The sequence below is a fragment of the Hordeum vulgare genome, chromosome 3H, assembly GCF_904849725.1.
Source record: "Hordeum vulgare subsp. vulgare chromosome 3H, MorexV3_pseudomolecules_assembly, whole genome shotgun sequence".
Taxonomy (NCBI): domain Eukaryota; kingdom Viridiplantae; phylum Streptophyta; class Magnoliopsida; order Poales; family Poaceae; genus Hordeum; species Hordeum vulgare.
Window position 1 is genome coordinate 588,152,289 of NC_058520.1, and position 25,198 is coordinate 588,177,486.

The 25,198-nt window shown below is 43.6% G+C and overlaps 1 protein-coding gene and 1 pseudogene across 1 annotated transcript; both read right to left on the reverse strand.

Moving 5' to 3' along the window:
- Positions 1–401: 401 nt before the first annotated feature.
- On the reverse strand, positions 402–1,185 carry LOC123440845 (putative glycine-rich cell wall structural protein 1). Its single transcript, XM_045117390.1, has one exon. It carries the CDS (start codon positions 1,183–1,185, stop codon positions 598–600), a length of 588 nt encoding a protein of 195 aa, XP_044973325.1. The 3' UTR covers positions 402–597.
- A 7,998-nt stretch (positions 1,186–9,183) lies between these two features.
- Positions 9,184–10,017, reverse strand: LOC123440844 (annotated as a pseudogene).
- Positions 10,018–25,198: the final 15,181 nt, after the last annotated feature.

The window sequence follows — 25,198 nt, forward strand, 5'->3', positions numbered from 1 at the left end:
GTATTTCACTGGTTGATTGAATAGAGCAGTCCTTTAAAACTTGTCATTGTAGAAACATAGAAGTTCTCATGATTGACTTTCACTTATGGAAAACAGATGTGTGTGAAGATTGGGATGACTCATAACTCGCTAGGGTGCATAGTGACAAATGCTATATCAGGACTAGATAAATAAAAACACCTTAGTGTGAGCCTTTTAAACAGGAAAATAGAGAGCAGTACATGAGACTATATATGATTACCATTTCCTAGTCAAAGAAACCATGTGTCCTTATAGTAAGCTATTATGACGGCATAGGGTGGCTGCGAATTTACAGTCAGCTGCAAAGACATCGTATTGTACCGACAGAGACCAATACAACACCAAGTATTGTATCACAAGTGACTTGGGACAAACGCTGATTACTTGATACATATATATACATACATTGACATGTTACATTATTCGTACATGTGACAAACACTACAACATTGTTTAACAATGAAGCCCTTATTTGATAATACGTAAGGCGAGAACAAATAAATGAAAAAGTTTGAAGACGTCTATTTGATAGACTAGATTGGGCTCCATACTTTCAGATTCCTCATGTAAAGGAAACTATGGGTAGGCATTGCCATACCCAGATCCAGCACCTCCGCCTCCACCACTTCCACCATTTGTTCCACGACCATTGCCACCACCGTTTCCACCTGCATATGCATTACTATCTTGTCCATACCTATTGCTATTAGCAGTAGCTGAGCCAGAACCAGTGCCACTACCAGCCCCATATGCACTAGACCCATGATAACCACTAGCTTGCCCTCCACCACCGCCGCCACCCGTACCACCAGCACTGGTATATCCACCATAGCTACCACCATAAGGATAGGAAGATCCTTGACTATATTGACTAGAGCCAGATCCCGAGCCACTCCCGCTACCAGATCCAGATCCACCATATTGGCTACCACCTCCACCTCCGCCTCCTCCTCCACCGCTTGCATGGGTACCACTACTAGAGCTCACGCCTGACCCGGTTCCACTCCCAGAACCGGAGCCGCCTCCACCCTGATACCCCCCGCCCTCTCCTCCCCCCGTTCCTACTCCAGAGGCACTAGAGTACCTAGCCACCCTTGCAGCATTGGCCAATCCAATACTCAACATGGTAACAAAACCAAGAGCTAGTAACTTTCTCCCTACCATTGTGTGTGTGTCTTCTTTCGAAGTGTACTCTTGCAAGTTGAGATGGGTTCTAAACGAAAAACTGTATGAGTATTTATAGTGCTTGCGACCATATTGGTAGGGTGCTTAGGACTTGTTGACAATGTCAAGTAGAGGCTTAAATATTTAGCGCATTAATTGGTGTTTGTTGACTTGGATACATACCATGTAGGCGATGAAGACTGGAGATATTACCGTGTGTGCGAGATTTTCTTTAGATGCTCTCTTCGATTGGCATTCGTTCGGTTCAACACTCACATGCAAGCATCCAGTGATAACCACAGCTAGCTCCAGTACTTGATGTTACACACACGAACTTGAAGTTCTCGTATTGACTTCGGCATATATATCCATGGGCGTTGCAGCAGATAGAAAAAGTCCAAACCACGTTCATGCCAGCAGATGTGCATAAGCGTAGCTGCCCGTTGTGTTAGCAACGTGGCCAGATTAACAACTTCGGCAAGTGGCTGCGCCGTTGCCAATGGCAATCAAGAGCTGGAATCGAAGTAAACGACGATCTTGACTATGTAATTGAGTCGACTTGAGCGCGTGTACATGCAGTAGTCCTCATCCGTTCAGCATGCCATTAACTCCGACCATGCATGTTGGTGGTGTGGACTTGTTATGAAAGTTCCAGTAGAGGCCTACAAATAATATTTAGCGCCTTAATTAGTGTTTTTTAGTTGGCTTAATTGGTGCTTGTTTACTTGGATACATGCATCATGTAGGTAACGAAGATTGAAGAGATTAACCTGTGCGAAATTTTCTTAGGATGCTTTATTTGAAATACTGGACATATTTTCGTTTCTGTCTACTAGGGCTTAAAAACTGATAGGAAGTATATCTTGATCGAACGGAACCTTGAGTTGTGTAGCCGAAGCAGATGTGAGCTCCGTTAAACACATATAAGCTCGACATATACCCATTTTAGTTAATTTGTTTTAGTCATGTAGGTAATGAAATTGATATATGAAAATGATAAAGAGGTTGGTCAAATGAAAGAGAAAATATTGATATATTTAATTATTTACAAATTGGAAGCTGCTTTGGAGCCATCCGTTTAACTCTAAAACAAAATAGATGCCATCCACTAATGTAAGTGGAAGTTCACGTTAAGAAAAATACAATACCAAAAAAGGGAAAAAACTTTTGGTACTCCCTCCGTCCCGGTGTATAAGTCATTCGCGTAGTTCTAGGTCACCGATTTGAGGAAGTAAATATGTGTTATATGTCATGAAAAGTATATCACTAGATTTCTACACGGATGTAGTTTCTAAATATATATTTTTTATCACATATGATACATATTTACATAGTTAAATTGTCGACCTAGAACTACGTGAATGATTTATAAACCGGGACAGAGGTAGTAGAGAAGATCAACACTCACTGACTCGGATGAGGCAGTTCAGCTGTTGACATTGGGGTCGACCTCGAAATTCTCACGATTGACCTTGACATTTAAAATTGACATAGTACGTAGAAATGAGAAAATGGCAACCCATGGATGCATGCAAAGGAGCAATGGGACTTGCTAAAATCACATTTGCACGTGGATAAGCGCAACAAGTAACACAAGATCAAATTGATATTAGTTGTGCCCAGCTTACGTTGTTAGTTATGCTTGGTTACACCGAATAACTGAATCGATTATACTCCACGATGAAGTACACGACACCCAACTAAATTAACTCTTACATGCTTGTTAATCTAGACAATTAAACAAGCATCCAGACGTGGAGAATCCCAGCAATGTATGTGAGGTTGGACGCACGGTGAGCAATGGAATCTTCAAGACAAATTAACCGTTCCTTCTTCTAAAAAGGTGGTTTTATTACATTAAAATGGCAACAATCATATATGCAGCTTAATTATGAGCGTACCCTAGTCTCAACATGAGTAGGATGCACCAAACCCTACAAACATACACTAAAAATGAAAACAGTGGCAACAATAAAGCCATATAAGACTGAAGCACTACCTAGGACGACGTTGATGGTGGGTCTGTCTTCAGACTATGCCGCCATCCATCTGGGTAAAACATCCGAGGCCACCTGCTCAGCATCTCCAACAGCCGCCCAATCCGTGGCACGCTAAAAATCAGTTTGCAGCGTGACGTTCGCCTGTTTTGACGCGGCGGCCAGTGCTGGCTCCAGCAGGCGCGTTAAAATGCAGCGCGCGCGTAGCTCCAGGCGCGCTAAAATGCAGCACGCGCGAGTAGCCGGCGCTTGCCATATGTTGCATTTTCGACACATTTTGAACACAAAATGAATTTCAAACATCAAAACAAAGACATGGCATAATAAAAATAACACAAACAAGTTCATGATGACATAAAAAGTTCATGCACACAACATCATCCAACCAAGTTCATGCCCACAAGTTCAAATTCATGCCCACGTAAAAAGTTCACACCAACGAATCGCCCATCAAGAATCAAGCCTCGTCCTCGTCTTCATCTTCATCTTCTTCTTCTTCCTTTTCCTCTTCCTCCAATTCATCATCCGAAGAGGATTCTTCCTCCTCCTCTTCATTGTCACGCGCGGTGTTGGAAAGATCTTCAACGGCATCATGCGAAGGTGCTGGCACACCGGAAGACATGCCGCCCCGAGGTGCTCCCGTGCCTCCCATGAGAGACGCAAAACTCATGCCTCCCATGCCGCCAATGCCGCCCGGAGGTGCTCCGAAGCCACCGATGCCTCCTATGATCTCATGATAGCTCCAAAGCCACCCATGGTAGCTCCAAAACCACCCATGGCACCCATGCCGCCCATGGTAACTCCAAAGCCACTCATGCCGCCTATGCCAGGGCCACCCATGCCGCGAATCATGGCTCTTTTTTGGATCAAGACTTCTTCACGGGTAAGATTGACATACTCCTTTTGCACCTCATTGAGGGTAGATGTGTCCAAGAAGAACAAGTGCTTCTCCCATTCCAACAACCTAGATCGCTCCTCCATGCCCACCTTCCTATCATCCAATGTCACCTTCCTATCCTCGGCCGCCACCCTCCTCTCCTCGGCCGCCAACCTCCTCTCCCCGGCTGCGGCATCTTGGGTCCTTGCCATCTTCCTCACCTCGTTTGCTTCTTTTCTTGCCTTCACAATAGCTTCCATAGCATTTTTGAGCTCATCATCCCCTTTCCTCTTCTTCTTTTCTTTTGCGTCATTCTTGCACCCATCCGGTCGTTTTGGCTTCGAGTATGAAACGGAGTTTGGTGTAGGGCTTCTCTTGCCGACATCACTTGATTCCTCTTCCTCATCATGATCCAACTCAATTGTTCGATTGCGTTTGTTGCTCTCATCAACATCATCGATGTCGTCATGCTTCTTCCATTTCTCATCGTCCTTCAATTCCTCATACCAACGAGGCAAGGTAAATGGTCTCCCTTTCTTGATCTTCCCTTTCTTGTTCATCTTCTCCTCTCCTTTGATCAAGTTTTGTGCAATATTGAACTACAAAAAAAAAACAAGTTAGCACTACAAACACCAATAACAAGCATGATGAACATGGATGAAATGACACTTACCCTATCCTGATCATTGGTGCCACTTGGGCTCAACTTGTCAACCGCCACTTGTGCGGCCGCACACTTTTGACAATATCGGTTGATCGTCGACCACCGGGAGCGAAGAGATCGTTCCATGTGGTCAACTCCACTCTTGTTGTGTAGATCAAAGTGCTCCTTCATTCGGTTCCAATATGCATCTCGACTTTGATCACCTCCAACAGATGGATCCCTCGACACTTGCAACCAAGTATTGCATAGCAATATGTCTTCATCGTTGGTGTAGTTGCCTCCTCTTCCTTTTGGTGCGTCGACAATGCCGCCACCATCCTCGTCCACCTCGAACTCATGGTCATCGAAATACATGTCATTGGTTTGAGATCAATGAGAATTGTTGGAGCCAACACCCATAGTCGACATATATGCCTCATCGTTGACACTATAAAGGATATAAAACCAAGCAAATGAGCTATCTACATGTATGCATTCAAAAAATAACAACAACAAAAAGTTGGCAAAATCTTTTACCTTTCGGGCATTTCCTCGAACACCTTGTGCGCGTCGGCCGCCGGCTCAACAAGTGAGCTCGTCGGCGCTTTGGTAGGCGCCGCGGCCCTCGCATGCCATGCAAGTTTATTCCTTGATGGCTTGGAGGAGCCGGAGGCGTTTGCCGCCTTGTTCTTCTTCGTGGAAACCTTGCCCTTCTTTGGCCGTGTCGCATTTGGGAGCTTCGAGAAGGGGGCATGTGGCTTCACGGCGGGGGCCGACGCGAGGCCACCCGCCACCAGGTCATCCGTGACGGCATGAAAAGGCCGCGCGTGACGTCGGTGCTTGGAGGAGCGGCGGCGGAGGCAAAGCCAAAGCTCCCCGTGCTAGGGTTTGCGGCGGCGGCTGCCGCGAGGGGTCGAGGGTGTAGGAAGGGGTGAGGGGGGTGCCGGCAAGGGCGTCCATCGGGTCAGTTCGCCGGCCCGCCGGCGCGAAGGTGGCATGGTGGAGAGAGTGCGGCGCGCGGAAGCGGGCGCACTATATACACAGCGCGCGATGGTGATTCGACAGCGCTGTAATCTATATGTCGTGCGCGCGTTTGTCGCGCGTCCGCTGGAGTCCATTTTGCTATTGCGCACCCTAAAAAGGCCAAATTTAATCCCATTGAGCTAGTGATCATGCATATTGAAGACACTTCGAGGTGGACAGAAAGTGGACACAACTTGGATGACCAACCACGTGGAACGTGCGAACTATCATTGAAAGAATATATGCGTCGTGGTGGAAAAAAAAACACCCTTCTTGCGTCCTTGTCAGTTACGCCGAAGGAGGTTGTCCTTGGTTGGTACCACGCCTCGAGGATGGTATCAAATGAAACAATTTATCTTTTACCGGTATCTTCTAGTTTCAGATATATTATTATCCATTGAAATCTTTGAGTGTGTACATGCCCAATACATGCAGTCTACTGTGAAACGCCTATTTTGTTTTCGATCCCAGCAAAACTAATATCAACATTGTTTTTGGACCCAATCCAAGTGGCCAAGTAGATGGTTCCATGACTCAATCCTGGGGGCTGCCAAACACCGCCTAAAGGCTAAATTGAGAAGGGGGATGCTCAAGACTTGCGCAAGCGTATTATCCTTATCGTGAAGATGCTAGATATTTCTTCCTAGTAGTAGTGGTCCCTACCGTTGATCCTCCTAGAAGACAATGTCAGACTGCTCCCTGGCTGCAAAAGAACCGAAGTGAAAAAGATGTTTCTTAGCCACCATCACTCCTGCCCAAAAATGAGAAATCCATGTTTGCAATACCTTGAGACACCGGTTTTGGGCCTAAATACTTTTCAGAGTTTCGCAAGACACCTTCCTAAGTGCTAATCATGTACATCCATTTACTAAGTAAAACATCGTTCTTAACCTAGAGGTCCTATATACCAAGTCCATGACCCTCGTGGATTTTTGGTCGGCAAACCGCACTCCATTTTGCCAATCTATATTTCTTCTTCTTTTTGTTGTCCCTCTAGTAGAAGAATTTACATTCATCTGAAAAAAGGACACCATATAGGGGACCATGTTTGTGAGTCCAATTGATCTAAACAAGACCCCCCCCCCCCCGCGCGCGCGCGCGCAACTGAGAACATCTTCGCTTCCCAACTACTCACGTGTTTCGCTAATTTCTCTTCGACATATTTTGACTTCACGTTAGTGAGGCAATGATAATGGATTAGAATTACAAAGTATCCAACCAAGATATCGCGTTACGCACATCTTAAGAAGTTGCCATATCGTGTGTGTAAATCATTGGCCTCTCCAAAAAGGTAAAATTCACTTTTATACAAATAGATTGTAAGCTTAAGACACAAAATCTGCTCGAACTCTAAAAAAGAAAAAAAAATCATGTTAGGCCATGTTCCATAAAAGAATCATGTGGACAGTATACTGAACTAAGAGGCCTCTATCAACAAGATGCAGCAGTACTTCTCCTATAACCTGGCCAAATGTTTGACGCGCTCAACCCGAATAGAAAACATATTTGCAACTGTGTTAAACAACCACATTGGAGATAGTGAATCACCCGGTCAGGACCATTTTTGGATTGGAAGTAATGTTAGCTTTTATAGTGATGCTACCTCTGGATACAAAACTATCGAACCACGCACACCACTTCATCGGAAAAGACCTTCGCCCAAAGTGTATACTAAAGGAAGGATGACATCACATTTTCATAGTCATTTTCAACGTCAACTTTGAAAGCTACCCTACTAATGTTTTTCGGTGCATCTTATGGTCGGTCTCTGGAAGGATGACAACTCCATTGAGTATGTTCCTTCCCCTACTACAAATTTGAATAGCACCGACCGGACAAATTGTATCATCACAGATGAGTATCAGGCCCGTCAGTGCCTTGGGGTCAGTGATGACATTGGCATCACATACAGGCCAACTAGTCGTCCAGTTATGTTGTCCATCATAAACTGGACAGTCTATGATAACTTTGAGAACGGCCTTCCATGGAGTTATTTATTGGCTGAGCATTTGCATAAGACAGGTGAGTGATGACATCTTTTGGTGATGCAAAATGGGGATGCACCCCATTTTGTACTGCAACACAAAGTTATGTTCACGCAATATGTGAGCATAATATTGGATTGCATTTCTTGCTGATACTGTCAAATGTATAATTATCTACCTACAATGATTCAATTGGGAGAAGAGTTTTTCCATCGAAGATTCATCAACAACGTGAAAGTACATTCCAATGAGTCCTTTAACTCACTAGAAACTACATTTAACCTCCCCCATTCAAGGTCGGGAGCTTGGGCAATGGTTCTTTTTCTTTTATGTAGTGCACTTAAAATAGATCAACATCACCAATGTGTCATTTAGGTGCACTGCACAAAACACTCTTTCAAAAAGAGTGATTTATATATAGTACACTAAAAGGTCACAACAACAATGTTGTATGCCCATCCCATGTTCATATAAAATAAACAACATTTTTATTTTACAAACTTAATATCATACATATATAGGAATTGCTAGCTTAATAGGCAATGAAAGTTTGTGCATGGTGTGTATTGGACTAATTAAGAGTCATGTGGTACTCCGACAGCATGAAGCTCATCCCTGATTCCTTTGAGGAGGCCGATCAGTGTTGAAACTCATCACCGATGTTTCGCCGGTAGCCGGTCCGTGATGAGGGGTCTCTAGTGCTTCATTTCGTAGTAGTGTTCCTTGCATGAAGACTACTTGAGAGGGCTAACTAAGTAACTAAAGCATGTGGTTTAATACACTAGAGGATAATTAGCATTTCCCAAGCAAAGAAATCCCCTATTTGTACAACTATAGGCACTTGCTTTGTTGACATACAACTTTTGCTAGTTTATGGTCAACTCTAGCGACGAGCATGTATAGAATGGGTGGTGTTATGATCCCGAGGAAGTGGATGGATGAGAGTGTGTGGAGGGTATTAATCTTTTCCCGAAACAAGCTACTATGTCTTCGATCATTGAGTCTGATAGCTTGTCAATCAATAATATCCTGAAGGATGGAGGAGACAATAGATCGTTGCTATGTACCAGTACAAAGAGGCCTAGAGGATGGTATCGTTGTTTTCGGTTAGCAAGTCATATGATACACCACGGAGGGCAAATAAGGTTGACCATGCTCTCGCGCAAATAGCTGCTAAGAGTGCAAACAGATCCATCTGTATCCTAGATGCAACATCTGCTATTTTGCAGCTCCTTTTGAAGGATTGTAAATATATTATTATCAGTTAATGAAACCCCCTATTCCGGCAGAAAAGAGCTTTGTCAAAAAATTATATAGAGCTCCTAGACATTTCAACATAAACTATTTGAGACTGGGAACAAACTTTGGAACTTAAATGCAAATCAAATTTCGCAAAGTGTAAGAACAACCACAATTTCAAAAATCGTACAAGCTTTCAAATAAAATTTAATACATGATTTCATAAAAAAAAAGTAACGACTTTGACACCAAAACGATGGTGTATAACTTATTACATATAAATAGTGATACATTGACATGTTATATTCTTGGAATATATCAAAAACACTAGTGCATTTTTCACCAGAACAATGAAGCCCTTATTTGATCATACGTAAGATGATAACAAACAAATGAAAAAAGAGTTGAAGACATCGATTTGACACACTAGGTTAGGCTTCATTTTTTTAGATTCCTCACAGAAACAGAACTAGGGATTGGCATTGCCATACCCAGATCCAACACCTTTGCCCACACCACTCCCACCATTTCTTCCTCCGCCATCGCCACCACCATTTCCACCGGCATCTGCATTTGTACTACCTTGTCTATAAAAATTGTTAGTAGCAGTTGCTGAGCCGGAACCAGTGCCACTACCAGCCCCATATCCACTAGATCCTCGATAACCACTAGCTTGCCCTCCACCACCGCCGCCACCGGAACCGCCATCGCTAGTATATCCACCATATCCACCACCATAAGGATATGAAGATCCTTGACTATATTGACTAGAACCAGAGCCGGAGCCAGACCCGCGCTACCATATCCAGTTCCACCATTTTGGCCACCGCCTCCCCCGCCACCTCCACCTCCACCGCTTGCATGGCTACCACTACTAGAACTCACGCCAGACCTAATTCCACTTCCTGCACCCGACCCACCACCACTCACAGTTCCCCCACCCTCTCCTCCTCCTCCTCCCGTTCCCTTGGCACTTCCAGTGGAGTATCTGGCCACCCTTGTAGCATTGGTCACTCCAATGCTCAAGAGGACAACATAGCCAAGCGCTACTAGCTTTTTGCCTATCATTGTGTGTATTTTATCGAAGTGTGTACTGCTGTAAGATGAGGTGAGTTCTAAGGGAAAGATGGTATGGACATTTATAGTGGTGCTTCCGGCCATGCATGTTGGGGATGGTGGGTGGAGCTTTTGACAAAATCAAGTAACCGTGCATGAAGAACTACCGATTAGCAGATGATCTCGATCCAAAACCGGGTTCATGCCAGCACCGTACACCATATTATTTGATGCCCGGACTAGTTCAACGTAGGCCCACGTGCTTGAGCATGAAGAACTACTGATTAGTAGGATTTGGGTGATCAAGTGGGCAGCTTGCTCGACGGGTCCAAGTGTTGAAAGTCCAGCTTGCCATTGCCCGATGCCATGCAATCCTTGGGATGGACTTGAGCGTCTATGTACGTGCCGCTGCTAATGCTAAACTGCTGCCTGCATGCAGCATACACTAGGCATCCCTTTGTTACTTACTCCCTTCGTTTCTAAATATAAGTCTTTTTAAAAAAAATACTATAAACTACATACTATCTATATACACATACTTTAGACTATACATTCATTCATTTTACTTCGTATATAGTCCGTAGTAAAATCTCTACAAAACTTATATTTAGGAACGGATGGAGTGTTAGTTTTGATCGAACTAGTATTGAGCGGAGATGCTCTAGCTCTACAAACCATGATACCTAAACTGAACAGCGTAATTAACACGCTCAACTTTTTTCTCCCCAGATAAATGCCTAACATCATTGACAAAACCAGCCGTAATATACATAAATAATCAATGGACACTAGTGAAAAACAGGGCTTTAAATCCGGTTCCAGTGGGCCTTTAGTCTCGGTTTCTTCAACCGGGACAAAACAAATCGGACAAATATCTAGAACCTTTAGTCCCGCTTGGCTTACGAACCGGGGCCAAAGGAGCTCCACGTGGCCGCTGCGGGGCACTCAGGCAGGAGGACCTTTAGTCTACACCAACCGGGACCAAAAGGCAGCCACGCGTCAGCAGCTCGCGGGCGTCGGGTTTTTTTTAAAATGGGGGGTTTAGGATTTTTGGAGGGTTTTAGGGATTTCATATTGTGTTAGCTAGCTACTCCCTCGTCCCAAAATAAGTGTCTTAAGCTTAGTACAACTTTGTATTAGAGCTAGTGCAAAGTTGAGACAGTTCTTTTGGAACGGAGGGAGTACTATATATAGAGAGAAGTGACCTCTCTTTCTTCGTACTTGATCGACGGTAGCTACTATAGAGTGAACTCGCCGCTAACTAGTAAGCAAATGAAGGAATCATTAATTACACAACATTGTGATCAAGAACATATATATAGAGACAAGTGACCACTCTTTCTCCATACTTGGTGGAACAACTCGACCCCACTACATATAGTACGCGATCATGCATATATACAATATATAACATCTCTTGCGATCCCTAACTAGATAATATATATGAATTAAACTCAACACGGTTGATGCTAATAAAATAAAAATGTGAATATTGTTTACGTACGTCAAGTTCTTTAAAAGATCTGCCGTTATCACAGGTCATCTGGTGAATCCACTCGCAAACGAAGTATCCACAGAAATTAGTCCGGGATTCCTGCCTCAAGCAGTACTTTATGAGAATACAGTTCGATCAAAATAATAGTCAAGCATGATACTGGTATTGAAACTAGAATGAATGAAAGATGTGCGGAACTAGCTAGTACTACTTACTTTTGAGAAGGAAAATCGCGGCTCCTTATTCCTTTCACCTTTAGCACTCTTGGTGAACTTTTTGCAAACACTGCACGGCAAATAAAATGATCACTTGATATTAGAAAAATGAAAGAAAGTTGTCGACATGGTGTGATAATGATTGAACGTACTTATGAAGCATTTCATTAATCGGCGCCAACTCTGTAGGGTCTTTCGTAGAAAGTCCAAGACAAGTACTAGTCCCTCGTCGAGCGTAATGATTAACATAACAAACAAGACAAGTACTAGTCCCTCGTCGAGCGTAATGATTAACATAACAAAGTGAAACCTGCGCACACATAACTCATCAATTACACTTAGCCTTGAGTAAGCGAAACAGAATGTGTCAAAGACAACTAGTAACACTCACCCGAAGTTGGAAGGAAATAGTATTTTCCTTCTGTCATGTTGTCGAAGTAACACAGTTAGCAACAATATCTCGTTATCCATGGGAGTCTTACATACGCTATGTGCATTTGCGGTATTTGGGTTAGTAAACCCAATGTCATATATTTGTCCTCTTTTGCATTCGAGGATCTTCAATCTGCATAATATAGTAAGGATAGTTACACGCAATAATGAAGGAGCTGAGCTAGAGACTTAATTATAGAAATAATACTTACAGACTATAGGAACTGATGATCGTTTTTTCAGGACGTCTTGATTGTATAAATGAAAGAATTCGTCAAACTCAATGTACAACGACCCATTTCCACTACAAAAGTGCTCATCTTTAATTCACACGTACATACCGTTGGTCCCATCCTTGCAGGCTTTCAAGTACCAATCACGTAGTCTTCGCATCATCGTTGATAGTTCCGTCAACTGTTCAGGTTTGACAAGAGGCTTCCCATGCTCGTATCTAAGGGCTACTACCGGGGCAGTTTCGAACTGTACATCTTCGCTTAAGTAATAACCAAGAGCGAAACCAGGATTAGCGGCCACTACCCCGAATCAATATTAGCAACATCGGTAAACACATTGAGATGGGGGAACGATTGCTTATCCTGTTCGCCGAGCTGGGGAATTTTTTCCCACTTCTTGCACCACTGGTACTTAAGCTTCCCGACTGCTTCGCTTGATCATATGTCTTTCCAAGAATTCGCTTATAGTGTGATGGCAGCACACGTGGTGGTGGTCGGTTAAGGGCATCCAGACAGCGCTTTGCTTTTACCGGATCAATTTTCTCCTTTGGAGGTGGATGTTTCGGTGCAAAAAAGGCCTTATTATAGGCATCCATGATTACTGCGTTTTCCTCCTTAGTCCTCTCATATGGTAACTTTGCAGGAGCCTTTAGGCTTGGACCAAATTTGAATTTCTTCCCGCCTCTTGTACTGCTACCCGCCGGAGCGGCGGCATCTATCTTCCGCCTTTGCTGATGCGCGGGAGGACGCGGATAAGGAGGCGGAGTGCGCTCACACGCCGAAGGAGGCAGGGGAGGAGGAGGATAAGGAGGCGGAGTGCGCTCATGCGCCGAAGGAGGTGGATAAGGAGGCGGAGTGCGCTCATGCGCCGGAGGAGGCGGAGTCAGCTGATCAGTCTGCTAAGGCGTCCAGTTTGGAAGCTTGATGTACTCCTAGACATATAGACCTTAAATAATTTTCCAAATGAATCTCCCCTTCACCTGTAGGGTAGTCAAGCGCCAATTCCTCAAATCCCTCCATTATTTCATCCACCATCACAATATTATAGCCATGTCGAATCGGACGGCAATGGAAAGTTTCCTCAGCTCGAGGAGGTACAACAGAGTTGAGCGCCGCTTTCAAGGTCAGGTTCTGGCATTTTGCCATTAGCACACAATGTTCAGCCTCCGTGATACTATCCACGGGGTAGCGAGGAGCCGTGAAATCAGGCTGAGCGAGCTAGCTACGTGGAAGCCACCACGGTGGTGCCGGTGATGAGATCGACGCAGGCGATCGACGACGGTGAGGACCGGGACGGGATGTCACCTACACATGTGCAGACTGTAAGAAGTTAACTTGAGCTCATATTGTACATATAAATCAAAAGAACTCCCACATACACTCCTACACTAAAACCCACGAACCACTCTACTTCTAGAGCATTTGAAATGAGCTAAACTAGCAGTGAGATATGAAAGGATGAAGTAGCTAACCTTTTAAAACACTTGTGTAGTTGGTGCACCACCAAACCTAGACAAATCTTGTGGAAAATGGAGATTGGAGGTCAAGCTTGAAGAGGAGAAAGCTTAAGTGTGGCTCGATCATTTCATCGAACACCTCATGTACATGCATAGAACGGTGAACAAAGCAGGGCATGCAGACATCCCACATGGCCAAAAAACAGAAGAGAGGGTGGGCACGGGTGAGGATATATATAGGCATCTCTTTGGTCCCGGTTGGTGGCAAGAATCGGGACAAAAGACTGATCTTTAGTCCCGGTTCAAACCACCAACCGAGACTACAGGTGCTACGCCAGGAGCGACGACCATTGATCCCGGTACGTGTCTGGAACCAGGACCAAAGGGGTCAGACGAACCGGGATCCTGGCCCGGCCGGCGCCCTACCCTCATGAACTGGGACTGATGCACCCATTGGTCTTGGTTCGTAATAGAACCGGAAATAAAGCTCTTATCTCCCGTGGACCAAAGCCCTGTTTTCTACTAGTGGGGTCTCTAGCGTCTGTTGTCTTCTCCCGAAAACAGATTTTCTCTCTGTTTTATTGATAAAGAAATCGTCATGTCCGTACAACAAGTTCGGGTGTAAAATATATAAAAATAAGTTTGTTGAAGGCAACAACACAAACAGACGCTAATAAGAAAGAAGAAGAAAGCTACCATGTGGTGGGCGGTATATCAAAGAGGTACCGGTTGCCAAAAGGAAATACAGTAAGCCATGCCGAGTGTACATTCAAAAATGTTCTTGTTCCATGAAAAACATGATAAAACAAATTTATTCTAACATAATAGAATTTATCATGTTTTTTCACGGTACAAGAACATTTTGCATGTGGATAAGCCCAACAACTAACACAAGATCAAATTGATATTAGTTGTGCCCAGCTTGTGTTAGTTATGATTGGTTACACCAAATAACTGAGTCGATTATACTCCACGATGAAGTACATGGCACCCAACTAAATTAATTCTTACATGCTTCTTAATCTAGACAATTAAACAAGCATCCACACGTGAACTATCCCAGCGATGTATGTGAAGATGCGGATAACTAGGTTGGACGCACGGTAAGCAATTCAATCTTCAAGACAAACTAAGAGTTTTGCAATACACCTTCTAAGTGCTAATCATGTACATCCATTGACTAAGTAAAACATCGCTCTTAACCTGGAGGTCCTATATACCACTAGTGGGGACGGGGCCTATAGCCCCGGCCCGTAAGGGGCTTTAGTCCCGGTTCACCAACCGAGACTAAAGGGGCGGGACTAAAGGCCTAACCTTTAGTCCCGGCCCTGTCACAAGCCGGGACTAAAGGTGCTCCACGTGGGCGCCTCGTAGCGCCCCAGGGGCAGGCCCTTTAGTCCCGGTTCGTTACACGGACCGGGACTAAAGGGTTTCAGATTTTGCTTATTTTTGGGTTTTTTTTCTGAATGAAATTATTTTTGGGTTTTAGGGTTTTAGGGTTTAGGTGTTCGGGAGATTAACGTGATGCCTCGTTTGGTGTTCCGGAATTAGTTTTCATATAATTTAAAAAGAAATAATTATGCATATATATATAAGATTAACTTATCTTACAAGCGAGCATATATATACAATTATATGGAGATCTGAATTATCGGGACTAGAGCCCGTCTATTCGATTATATGGACGAACATCAGTAATGGCCCCTAGCTACACTAAATCGTCCTTTGTCATCTATAGCTTCCGTCCTCAGAAAGGTCGCAAGCTCCTCTGCAACAGCAACCGCGCGTTGCTCTGGTAGGACCTTCGTCGTCATGGCCGTGTGCTATATAAGAAGAGGAGATGAATATGAATATCAATCATGATAACAAAGAATGACGGGTAAAAATAGAGGTGTGAATGTTCATTGCTTACGTCGAATCTATGATCCTTGTGCTCAGAGGTAAACGTGCGAATGGTCTCGCAAACATAGTATCCGCATAGATGCGTTCCCCGTGGCTGCTGGTCGCACTTTACGAGAATAGAATATATATAATCAAAATAATAATCTAGCACCATAAATGTATTGAAAATAGAAGTATATCATACTACTACTTACCTGAGCCGCTCTAAAGGTCAGCTTCTCAGGAAAGTTACCGGGAGTCACGCACTTGAACCGCTTCCAAACCCTGCCCGACAAGGATAATGATTTGCTAAGTTTTTCATTAATTGATATATCAAAAAATCATCGAAAGAGACCGATAGAGCGCAAGAATGATTGAAATTACCCTTGGAGCATGTCCTGCAGGCTTTGGAACTGTTCCAAGGGTCTCGATAATGGGTCGAAGGCATCAACTCTTCCCTTATCAATTTGAATGTCCAACAGAATCCAATGGAAGCTGCACATGTATATATATATATATGTGTGTGTGTGTGTGTGTGTGTGAGTAACTTATCAATTACACTTATAAGTGAATGGACACAACAGAGTAAAGACCCTCACATGAAGTTGTATGGAAACAGTATGTGGTCACAGAAATTTTGATCTGTTAGAAACCTTAGAAGGTTTTCCTCCGTCTCCTTGGGATAATCAGTTAGCGTCGCTATATGTATTTTATCTGGGTCAATAAACCCAATATTTATAATGCTCTTACTTTTACACTCCAGAATCTTCATTCTGCATAATAGAGTACAAGTTATATATAGACAATGAATTGAAATAACTAAACAAGTTATATGTAGACAACGAATTGAAAAACTTACAGACAATAGCAACTCATAAGCGATTTGTCGAGGGCGTCGCCATTGTACATCTAGAAGAGTTCATCAAAGTCGATATGGATTTCTTCGGGGCGGCCGTAGTACTCCTGTGGGACACTCAGCACGATCATCGTTCTCCCATTCTTTGATTCACTTAAGTACCATTTATGCAAGTAACGCATATTTGTTGGGAGATCATCTTTGCTGACCAAAGGCTCTCCCATGACAAACTTTGGCTTAAGGGCTACCACAGCCTTGGGTATCTTGTCGTCTTGGGAAGACAACAATTCTTCAACCGAGATACCACATGCAGCCGCCAACTCCTTTGCTCTTTCTAAAGCTAGCCCCTGCACCGGAGGGGGAACATTCTCGGTTAACACCTTGAGGGGTGGGATCGACTGTTTGGCCTGTTGTCCAAGCTGAGGAACGTCTTATTTTTTCTTGCTTGTAGTTGAACTGCTCTTTTTCACTTCCTTCTGCAATGTGCGTGTATAGTCATCAGGCTTATGGTGTAAGTCATAAGGTCTGATAGGAAGATTAGCATGACGTACCTTTGGGAGGGGCGACCGTTTGCGCTTTGGGGTGCTCTGTGGGTTAGGAATCGTCGGCGGAGCGTTCTTGGTGGCACGCTCCCGCTTAGTATCCGGAGCGGGCGGCGGCGGAGACGGATGACCCAAGTCCGGCGGCGGTGATCGAGATCTGCTCTTTTTCACTTCCTTCTGCAATGTGCGTGTATAGTCATCAGGCTTATGGTGTAAGTCATACTGTAATGGAAGGGTCGTGAAGTATTTTGCAAATGCTATTTGCTTCTAGGTGTATTCCGGGCGGGGCTCGGGTTCCTTCTTTTTCATCTGCGCATCATGATATTCCTTTGCTATCCTGGCGTTTTCCTCGGGGGTAAGATCATAAGGTCCGATAGGAAGATTAGCATGACGTACCTTTGGGAGGGGCGACCGTTTGCGCTTTGGGGTGCTCTGTGGCTTAGGAATCGTCGACGGAGCGTTCTTGGTGGCACGCTCCCGCTTTGTATCCGTGGCAGGCTCAGGCTTTGTATCCGGAGCGGGCGGCGGCGTTGCGTTCTTGGTGGCACGCTCCCGCTTTGTATCCGTGGTAGGCTCAGGCTTTGTATCCGGAGCGGGCGGCGGCGGAGCGTTCTTGGTGGCACGCTCCCGCTTTGTATCCGTGGCAGGCTCAGGCTTTGTATCCGGAGCGGGCGGCGGCGGAGCGTTCTTGGTGGCACGCTCCCGCTTTGTATCCGTGGCAGGCTCAGGCTTTGTATTTGGAGCGGGCGGCGGCGAAGCGTTCTTGGTGGCACGCTCCCGCTTTGTATCCGTGGCAGGCTTAGGCTTTGTATCCGGAGCGGGCGGCGGCGGAGCGTTCTTGGTGGCACGCTCCCGCTTTGTATCCGTGGCAGGCTCAGGGTTTGTATCCAGAGCGGGCAACGGCGGAGCGTTATTGGTGGCACGCTCCCGCTTTGTATCCGTGGCAGGCTCAGGGTTTGTATCCGGAGCGGGCAGCGGCGGAGACGGACGACCCAAGTCCGGCGGCGGTGATTGAGATGGACTCGTGTTGTGCTGGCCGACGTCATGTGGAGGGCTTGGAGGTAATGGAGGTGTAGGTGACCTGCGATGACTCGGAGACGGTGTTGTCCTTGGGGCCGAGCCTGGAAGCTTGATGTAGTTCTTGTCCCATAGGATGACTCCACCCAGTACTTCTCCAAGTGTCCTCTCATCTTCGGGTCCAGCTATGTCGAGCTCCATATTATTAAACCCCGTCATGATTTCATCCACCCCGACTTTAGCAAAGCCAGCTAGAATCTCACGGCCATGCCAGCGTGCATTAGGGCCAGAAGGTAAAGCTTGTCCGACGGCCAGCTTCATGGATATGTTCTTGAATTTCTGATGAAGTTCACATGATGTTGAATCCTTGATTCCATCCACGGGGTAGCCGGGACCGCCCTCTATCATTCTTCGTTCATCATCGGGCGGGGCCTCAGATTCAGCCACGCTGTTTTTTCACTTAGATGGGGCGCCGGTAATATCAAGTGCAGGATCTTCCTGGCGCGGTACTCCTCTAAGCTCATCAATCTGCTTCTGTTGCTCGTTAATCCTGGCAAGCAACTGGTTGAACTTGTCATTCTCCTCAACCTGCTGCCGCTTCTTTGCTCTCTCTCAGCTTCTCTAAGTGTCTTGGTCTCTGGCAAACCCAAGCCACCACGGGTAAGATGGACCGAAGCCTCGCGTTCGTCCTCCATGTTCGTCATTGCCGAGGACCAGTGTGAGAAAATCTTTATCTCTATCTGCAGTGAACTTTCTTTGTCCCTCCTTAATTTCTTTCACTATCCTTTTCCAATTCTCCCTGGGTATCCTAAGATTGTCATTGTAGATGAGGTCCCCTGTTTTTTCGTCGTACGACCCACCATGCGCAAGGAACCAATTTCTTGCTCTCAGTTCCCACTCATCACGGAGTGGTTCAGGTACGATGCCTTTATCTATCAGATCTTGCTCTTTCTTTTCCCACTTTGGGATGGCAGTCTGATAGCCCCCTCACCCCAGCTTGTGGTGATATTTCTTCTTGTCAGCATTTATCTTGTTCTTTTCTGATAATGCCTGGGCATCTTCTGACTCCTTGTACTCTTGAAATTCCTTCCAGTGATTCGCCTGCTTGGCTAGATACCCCTCGAATACTGGCACTTTCTTTGTCTTCAGATAGTTTTTCCATAGCTTCTTCTTCCAGCTACGGAACAGTTCGGCCATCTTCTTCAGAGTCCACTGCTTGACTTTGGCCCTCAGTTTGTCTGCGGCGTCTTCATTCTCATATTCTGGCAGGTTGAAATGTGACATGAGATCATTCCAAAGATTATCTTTGTACCTTTCGGCGACATAGTCACTATCGGTTGCCCCTTTGCGCTTGTTCCACTCCCGAACGCTGATCGGGACGTGATCCCTAACGAGAACTCCGCATTGCTTCTTGAATGTGTCAGCAGCATTCTTAGGAAGCTTGGGTTCGCCCGTAGGCATTATCACCTCAAAGGTGTAATGCGTCCGTGCATCCAACTTTCTAATCGGGCCTCGTTTCGTAGATTTGCTCGATGTGGAGGCCTAAGAGGGAGAAACATTCGTCAAATGAATGTATATGTATACAATATAGAGCTATCTCCAATATTTTTCACATATTACAAGTGATTGTCGAACTTCATATGTATACCTCGCCGGACTTTATTATTTCTTCACCGGCTTCTCCACCGGCTTCTCCATCAGTGGAGCTATCACCTTCTCCGTCATTGGACCTATCTCCTGCCCCATCGGCTTCATCTTCGTGCCGCTCGACCTCCATTCCATATCCGGAGTCGTTTAGATAGGACGTCGGAGATTCGGCTGGTTCAACGTCGGGGCCGTCTTTGATTATATCTTCGAGAAGTTCTTCCTCTTCGAGGTTCCTGATATGTGGATCCATAGTTCTGCAAAAAACGGACATTTGATTAACTAATAAACTAACAAACTATATAAGATGGGTTGGAAACTTCGAAGGCTCGTTTTATATAGGAGGACCTTTAGTCCCGGGTCTTGGCTAGAACCTAAACTCTAAAATACCAGCCAGGCGGAGCCCAGTCCTGGACACTTAAGCATATACAATAGCAAAATTAAACTAGTTCTGTTAATTTCCTTGCTAAAAATAAACTATTAACACTTAAGCATATACAATAGAAAAATTAAACTATTAACACTTAAGCATATACAATAGCAAAATTAAGCAATAATCTAAGAAACACTATTAACACTTAAGCATATACACTATACAATAGCAAAATTAAATGACAAAAAATATATTTCTTCTTCTTGTAACCCTAAACTAATTTTTCCTCTTCTTCTATTTCTCCTCTTCTTCTACTTCTTCTTCTACTTCTACTTCTCCTCTTCTTCTACTACTTCTCCTCTCATCTTCTTCTATTTTTCCTCTTGTTCTCCTCTCCTCCTCTTCTTATTCTCCTTTTTCTTCTTTTCTTCTCCTCCTCTTCTTATTCTCCTTTTTCTTCCTTTCTTCTCCTTTTTCTTCCTTTCTTCCCTTTTTCTTCTTTTCTTCTCCTTTTTCTTCTTTTCTTCTCCTTTTTCTTCATTTCTTCTCCTTTTTCTTCCTTTCTTCTATTTTTCTTCCTTTCTTCTCCTTTTTCATCTTTTATTCTCCTTTTTCTTCTTTTCTTCTCTTTTTTTCTTCCTTTCTTCTCCTTTTTCTTCCTTTCTTCTCCTTTTTCTTCTTTGCTTGTGCTGGCCGGAGTGTTGGGGAGAAGGGGGCGTGGGGCTTACCAACCGGAGGTGTCGATGACGCGCGGCGAGGAGGACGACGACGCGCGGCGAGGAGGGCAGCGCGCAGCGAGGAGGGCGGCGCGCGGCGAGGAGGACGGCGGCAGCGAGCAGGACGATGGCGATGGCGAGGAGGATGGCAAGCGGCGGCGAGCAGGACGGCGGGCAGCCTGACGGCGTCGTCGAGATCGTCGCTTGCCGCGCCGGGCAGGAGAACGAGAGGAAGAAGAAGAGAAAATGGACGATTTGGGTTCGAAATTTTCTAACCCCCGCTTATACAGGTGAATCTTTAGTCCCGGTTCGGGGCTCAATCCGGGACTAAAGACCCTTTAGTCCCGGGTGGAGCCACGACCTGGGACTAAAGGCCCTTTTTCGGCAGACCAGATGGCGGGAAGCAGGGGCCTTTAGTCCCGGGGCGTGGCAAGAACCGGGACTAAAGTGTTGCCTATATAAACCCTCGCCCCTGGCCACCATATCCCCTGTTTTTTGGTTGTTGAAGTGTGACCATGCCATGCTCTTGCCACTCTAGTTCATGCACATGACGTGTTCGATGAAATGCCCGAGCCACTCTACTTAAGCTTTCTCCTCTCCAAGCTCGACCTCCAAGCTCGATTTTCCTTAATATTTGTCTAGGTTTGGCCGTGCACCAACTGCGAGCACCACCGTGGTGAGCCTCTTGTTCTTATCTTCTTTTTAAAATCAAAAAAATCTTACTTGTATGATTTAGATACATACTTGTATAAATTACTCACTTTCATTATTTTTTGTTATTATATAGTGCGATGGTTTTGGTATCTGCCTCCGTCGGCCCTCGTCCTGTCTATGATACTGATGTGGTATATATTATCTTTTATAACTATTAGTTTTATTTAGTGTTTATGACAATTATGACGACCAATGTGACATATATTTTTTTAATCTAGGAGGTATGTGAACCGGAAATTCCAACCCACAAAAATTCTTGTCGAGAAGTTAAATTTGGTTGAAAAAGAAAACAAATACTTGAAGAAAAAATTGAAAATAATTGAGGATAAGAATATGGAACTGGAGTTGCATGTCACCGATGTCATCGATGATCGCAAGATGAAGATCGATGCGATGCGGTTGAAGATGGATGCAATGCACTTGAAGATGGATGAAATGCGCTTGAAGATTAGGAATATTAGAAAATATGCCATTGATAAAGAGGCTTGGTATCATTATGCTGTTGGGTCAATTGTTACCTTAGTTGCGATTTTGGTCGCGTTTGTTGTTGCATTTAAATGTTTTACATAGTTGTATGTTGTTTTTAACAGAGAACTTTATGTATTTATTTTTTGCAATAATAACATTTGATCACTACCATTCTTTGGCTTTAATGTGATGATGAACTTGTATTAATTTGGTCATATGTTCTGCAATGGTTTTTTTATATATATGATTTCATAATAGAGATGAATCGCCAATGATAATATTTAATTTCATAATATGGTTTTTTGAACTCCATACTTTTTGACTTCATTTGGTATATTTCGTCGATTTACTTATTTTTTTTTGAGCTAGTTGACCCTGAAATTGAAAAGCACTACAAATGAACTCTGAAAATGTTGAAAGTTGGCATGCTATCATCATTTCACCCACATAGCATGGGTTAAAAAGTTGAGAGGGCTACGAAAAAACTGGATACACTTCGTGTACAAAACGGACAATCTCTCTCGAAGTATCAGGGTTTCGAACGAGAACTAATCTCTTACAAAGGGATTTCATTTTTGTGAACTTATTTGAACTCCATACTTTTTGTGTGTTCAAAATGGACCATTCAAAGGCACAGCACAAAATTTCAACAATTTCTGACTTCATTTGTATATTTCGTGGATTTACTTATTTTTTGAGCTTGTTGACCCTGAAATTGAAAAGCACTACAAATGAACTCTGAAAATGTTGAAAGTTGGCATGCTATCATCATTTCACCCTCATAGCATGTGTTAAAAAGTTGAGAGGGCTACGACAAAAAATGGATGCACTTCGTGTACAAAACGGACAATCTCTCTCGAAGTATCAGGGTTTCGAACGAGAACACATCTTTTACAAATGGATTTCATTTTTGTGAACTTATTTGAACTCCATACTTTTTGTGTGTTCAAAATGCACCATTCAAAGGCACAGCACAAAATTTCAACAATTTCTGACTTCATTTGGTATATTTCGTGGATTTACTTTTTTTTTTTGAGCAAGTTGACCCTGAAATTGGAAAGCACTACAAATGAACTCTGAAAATGTTGAAAGTTGGCATGCTATCATCATTTCACCCACATAGCATGTGTTAAAAAGTTGAGAGGGCTACGACAAAAACTGGATGCACTTCGTGTACAAAACGGACAATCTCTCTCGAAGTATCACGGTTTCGAACGAGAACTCATCTCTTACAAAGGGATTTCATTTTTGTTAACTTATTTGAACTCCATACTTTTTGTGTGTTCAAAATGCACCATTCAAAGGCATAACACAAAATTTCAACAATTTCTGACTTCATTTGGTATATATTTCGTGGATTTACTTATTTTTTTTGAGCTAGTTGACCCTGAAATTGAAAAGCACTACAAATGAACTCTGAAAATGTTGAAAGTTGGCATGCTATCATCATTTCACCCACATAGCATGTGTTAAAAAGATGAGAGGGCTACGACAAAAACTGGATGCACTTCGTGTACAAAACGGACAATCTCTCTCGAAGTATCAAGGTTTCGAACGAGAACTCATCTCTTACAAAGGGATTTCATTTTTGTGAACTTATTGGAACTCCATACTTTTTGTGTGTTCAAAATGCACCATTAAAAGGCACACCACAAAATTTCAACAATTTCTGACTTCATTTGGTATATTTCGTGGATTTACTTATTTTTTTTGAGCTAGTTGACCCTGAAATTGAAAAGCACTACAAATGAACTCTGAAAATGTTGAAAGTTGGCATGCTATCATCATTTCACCCACATAGCATGTGTTAAAAAGTTGAGAGGGCTACGACAAAAACTGGATGCACTTCGTGTACAAAACGGACAATCTCTCTCGAAGTATCAGGGTTTCGAACGAGAACTCATCTCTTACAAAGGGATTTCATTTTTGTGAACTTATTTGAACTCCATACTTTTTGTGTGTTCAAAATGCACCATTGAAAGGCACACCACAAAATATCAACAATTTCTGACTTCATTTGGTATATTTCGTGGATTTACTTATTTTTTTTGAGCTAGTTGACCCTGAAATTGAAAAGCACGACAAATGAACTCTGAAAATGTTGAAAGTTGGCATGCTATCATCATTTCACCCACATAGCATGTGTTAAAAAGTTGAGAGGGCTACGACAAAAACTGGATGCACTTCGTGTACAAAACGGACAATCTCTCTCGAAGTATCAGGGTTTCGAACGAGAACTCGTCTCTTACAAAGGGATTTCATTTTTGTGAACTTATTTGAACTCCATACTTTTTGTGTGTTCAAAATGCACCATTGAAAGGCACACCACAAAATATCAACAATTTCTGACTTCATTTGGTATATTTCGTGGATTTACTTATTTTTTTTGAGCTAGTTGACCCTGAAATTGAAAAGCACTACAAATGAACTCTGAAAATGTTGAAAGTTGGCATGCTATCATCATTTCACCCACATAGCATGTGTTAAAAAGTTGAGAGGGCTACGACAAAAATTGGATGCACTTCGTGTACAAAACGGACAATCTCTTTCGAAGTATCAGGGTTTCGAACGAGAACTCATCTCTTACAAAGGGATTTCATTTTTGTGAACTTATTTGAACTCCATACTTTTTGTGTGTTCAAAATGCACCATTGAAAGGCACAGCACAAAATTTCAACAATTTCTGACTTCATTTGGTATATTTCGTGGATTTACTTATTTTTTTTGAGCTAGTTGACCCTGAAATTGAAAAGCACTACAAATGAACTCTGAAAATGTTGAAAGTTGGCATGCTATCATCATTTCACCCACATAGCATGTGTTAAAAAGTTGACAGGGCTACGATAAAAACTGGATGCACTTCGTGTACAAAACGGACAATCTCTCTCGAAGTATCAGGGTTTCGAACGAGAACTCATCTCTTACAAAGGGATTTCATTTTTGTGAACTTATTTGAACTCCATACTTTTTGTGTGTTCAAAATGCACCATTCAAAGGCACACCACAAAATTTCAACAATTTCTGACTTCATTTGGTATATTTCGTGGATTTACTTATTTGTTTTGAGCTAGTTGACCCTGAAATTGAAAAGCACTACAAATGAACTCTGAAAATGTTGAAAGTTGGCATGCTATCATCATTTCACCCACA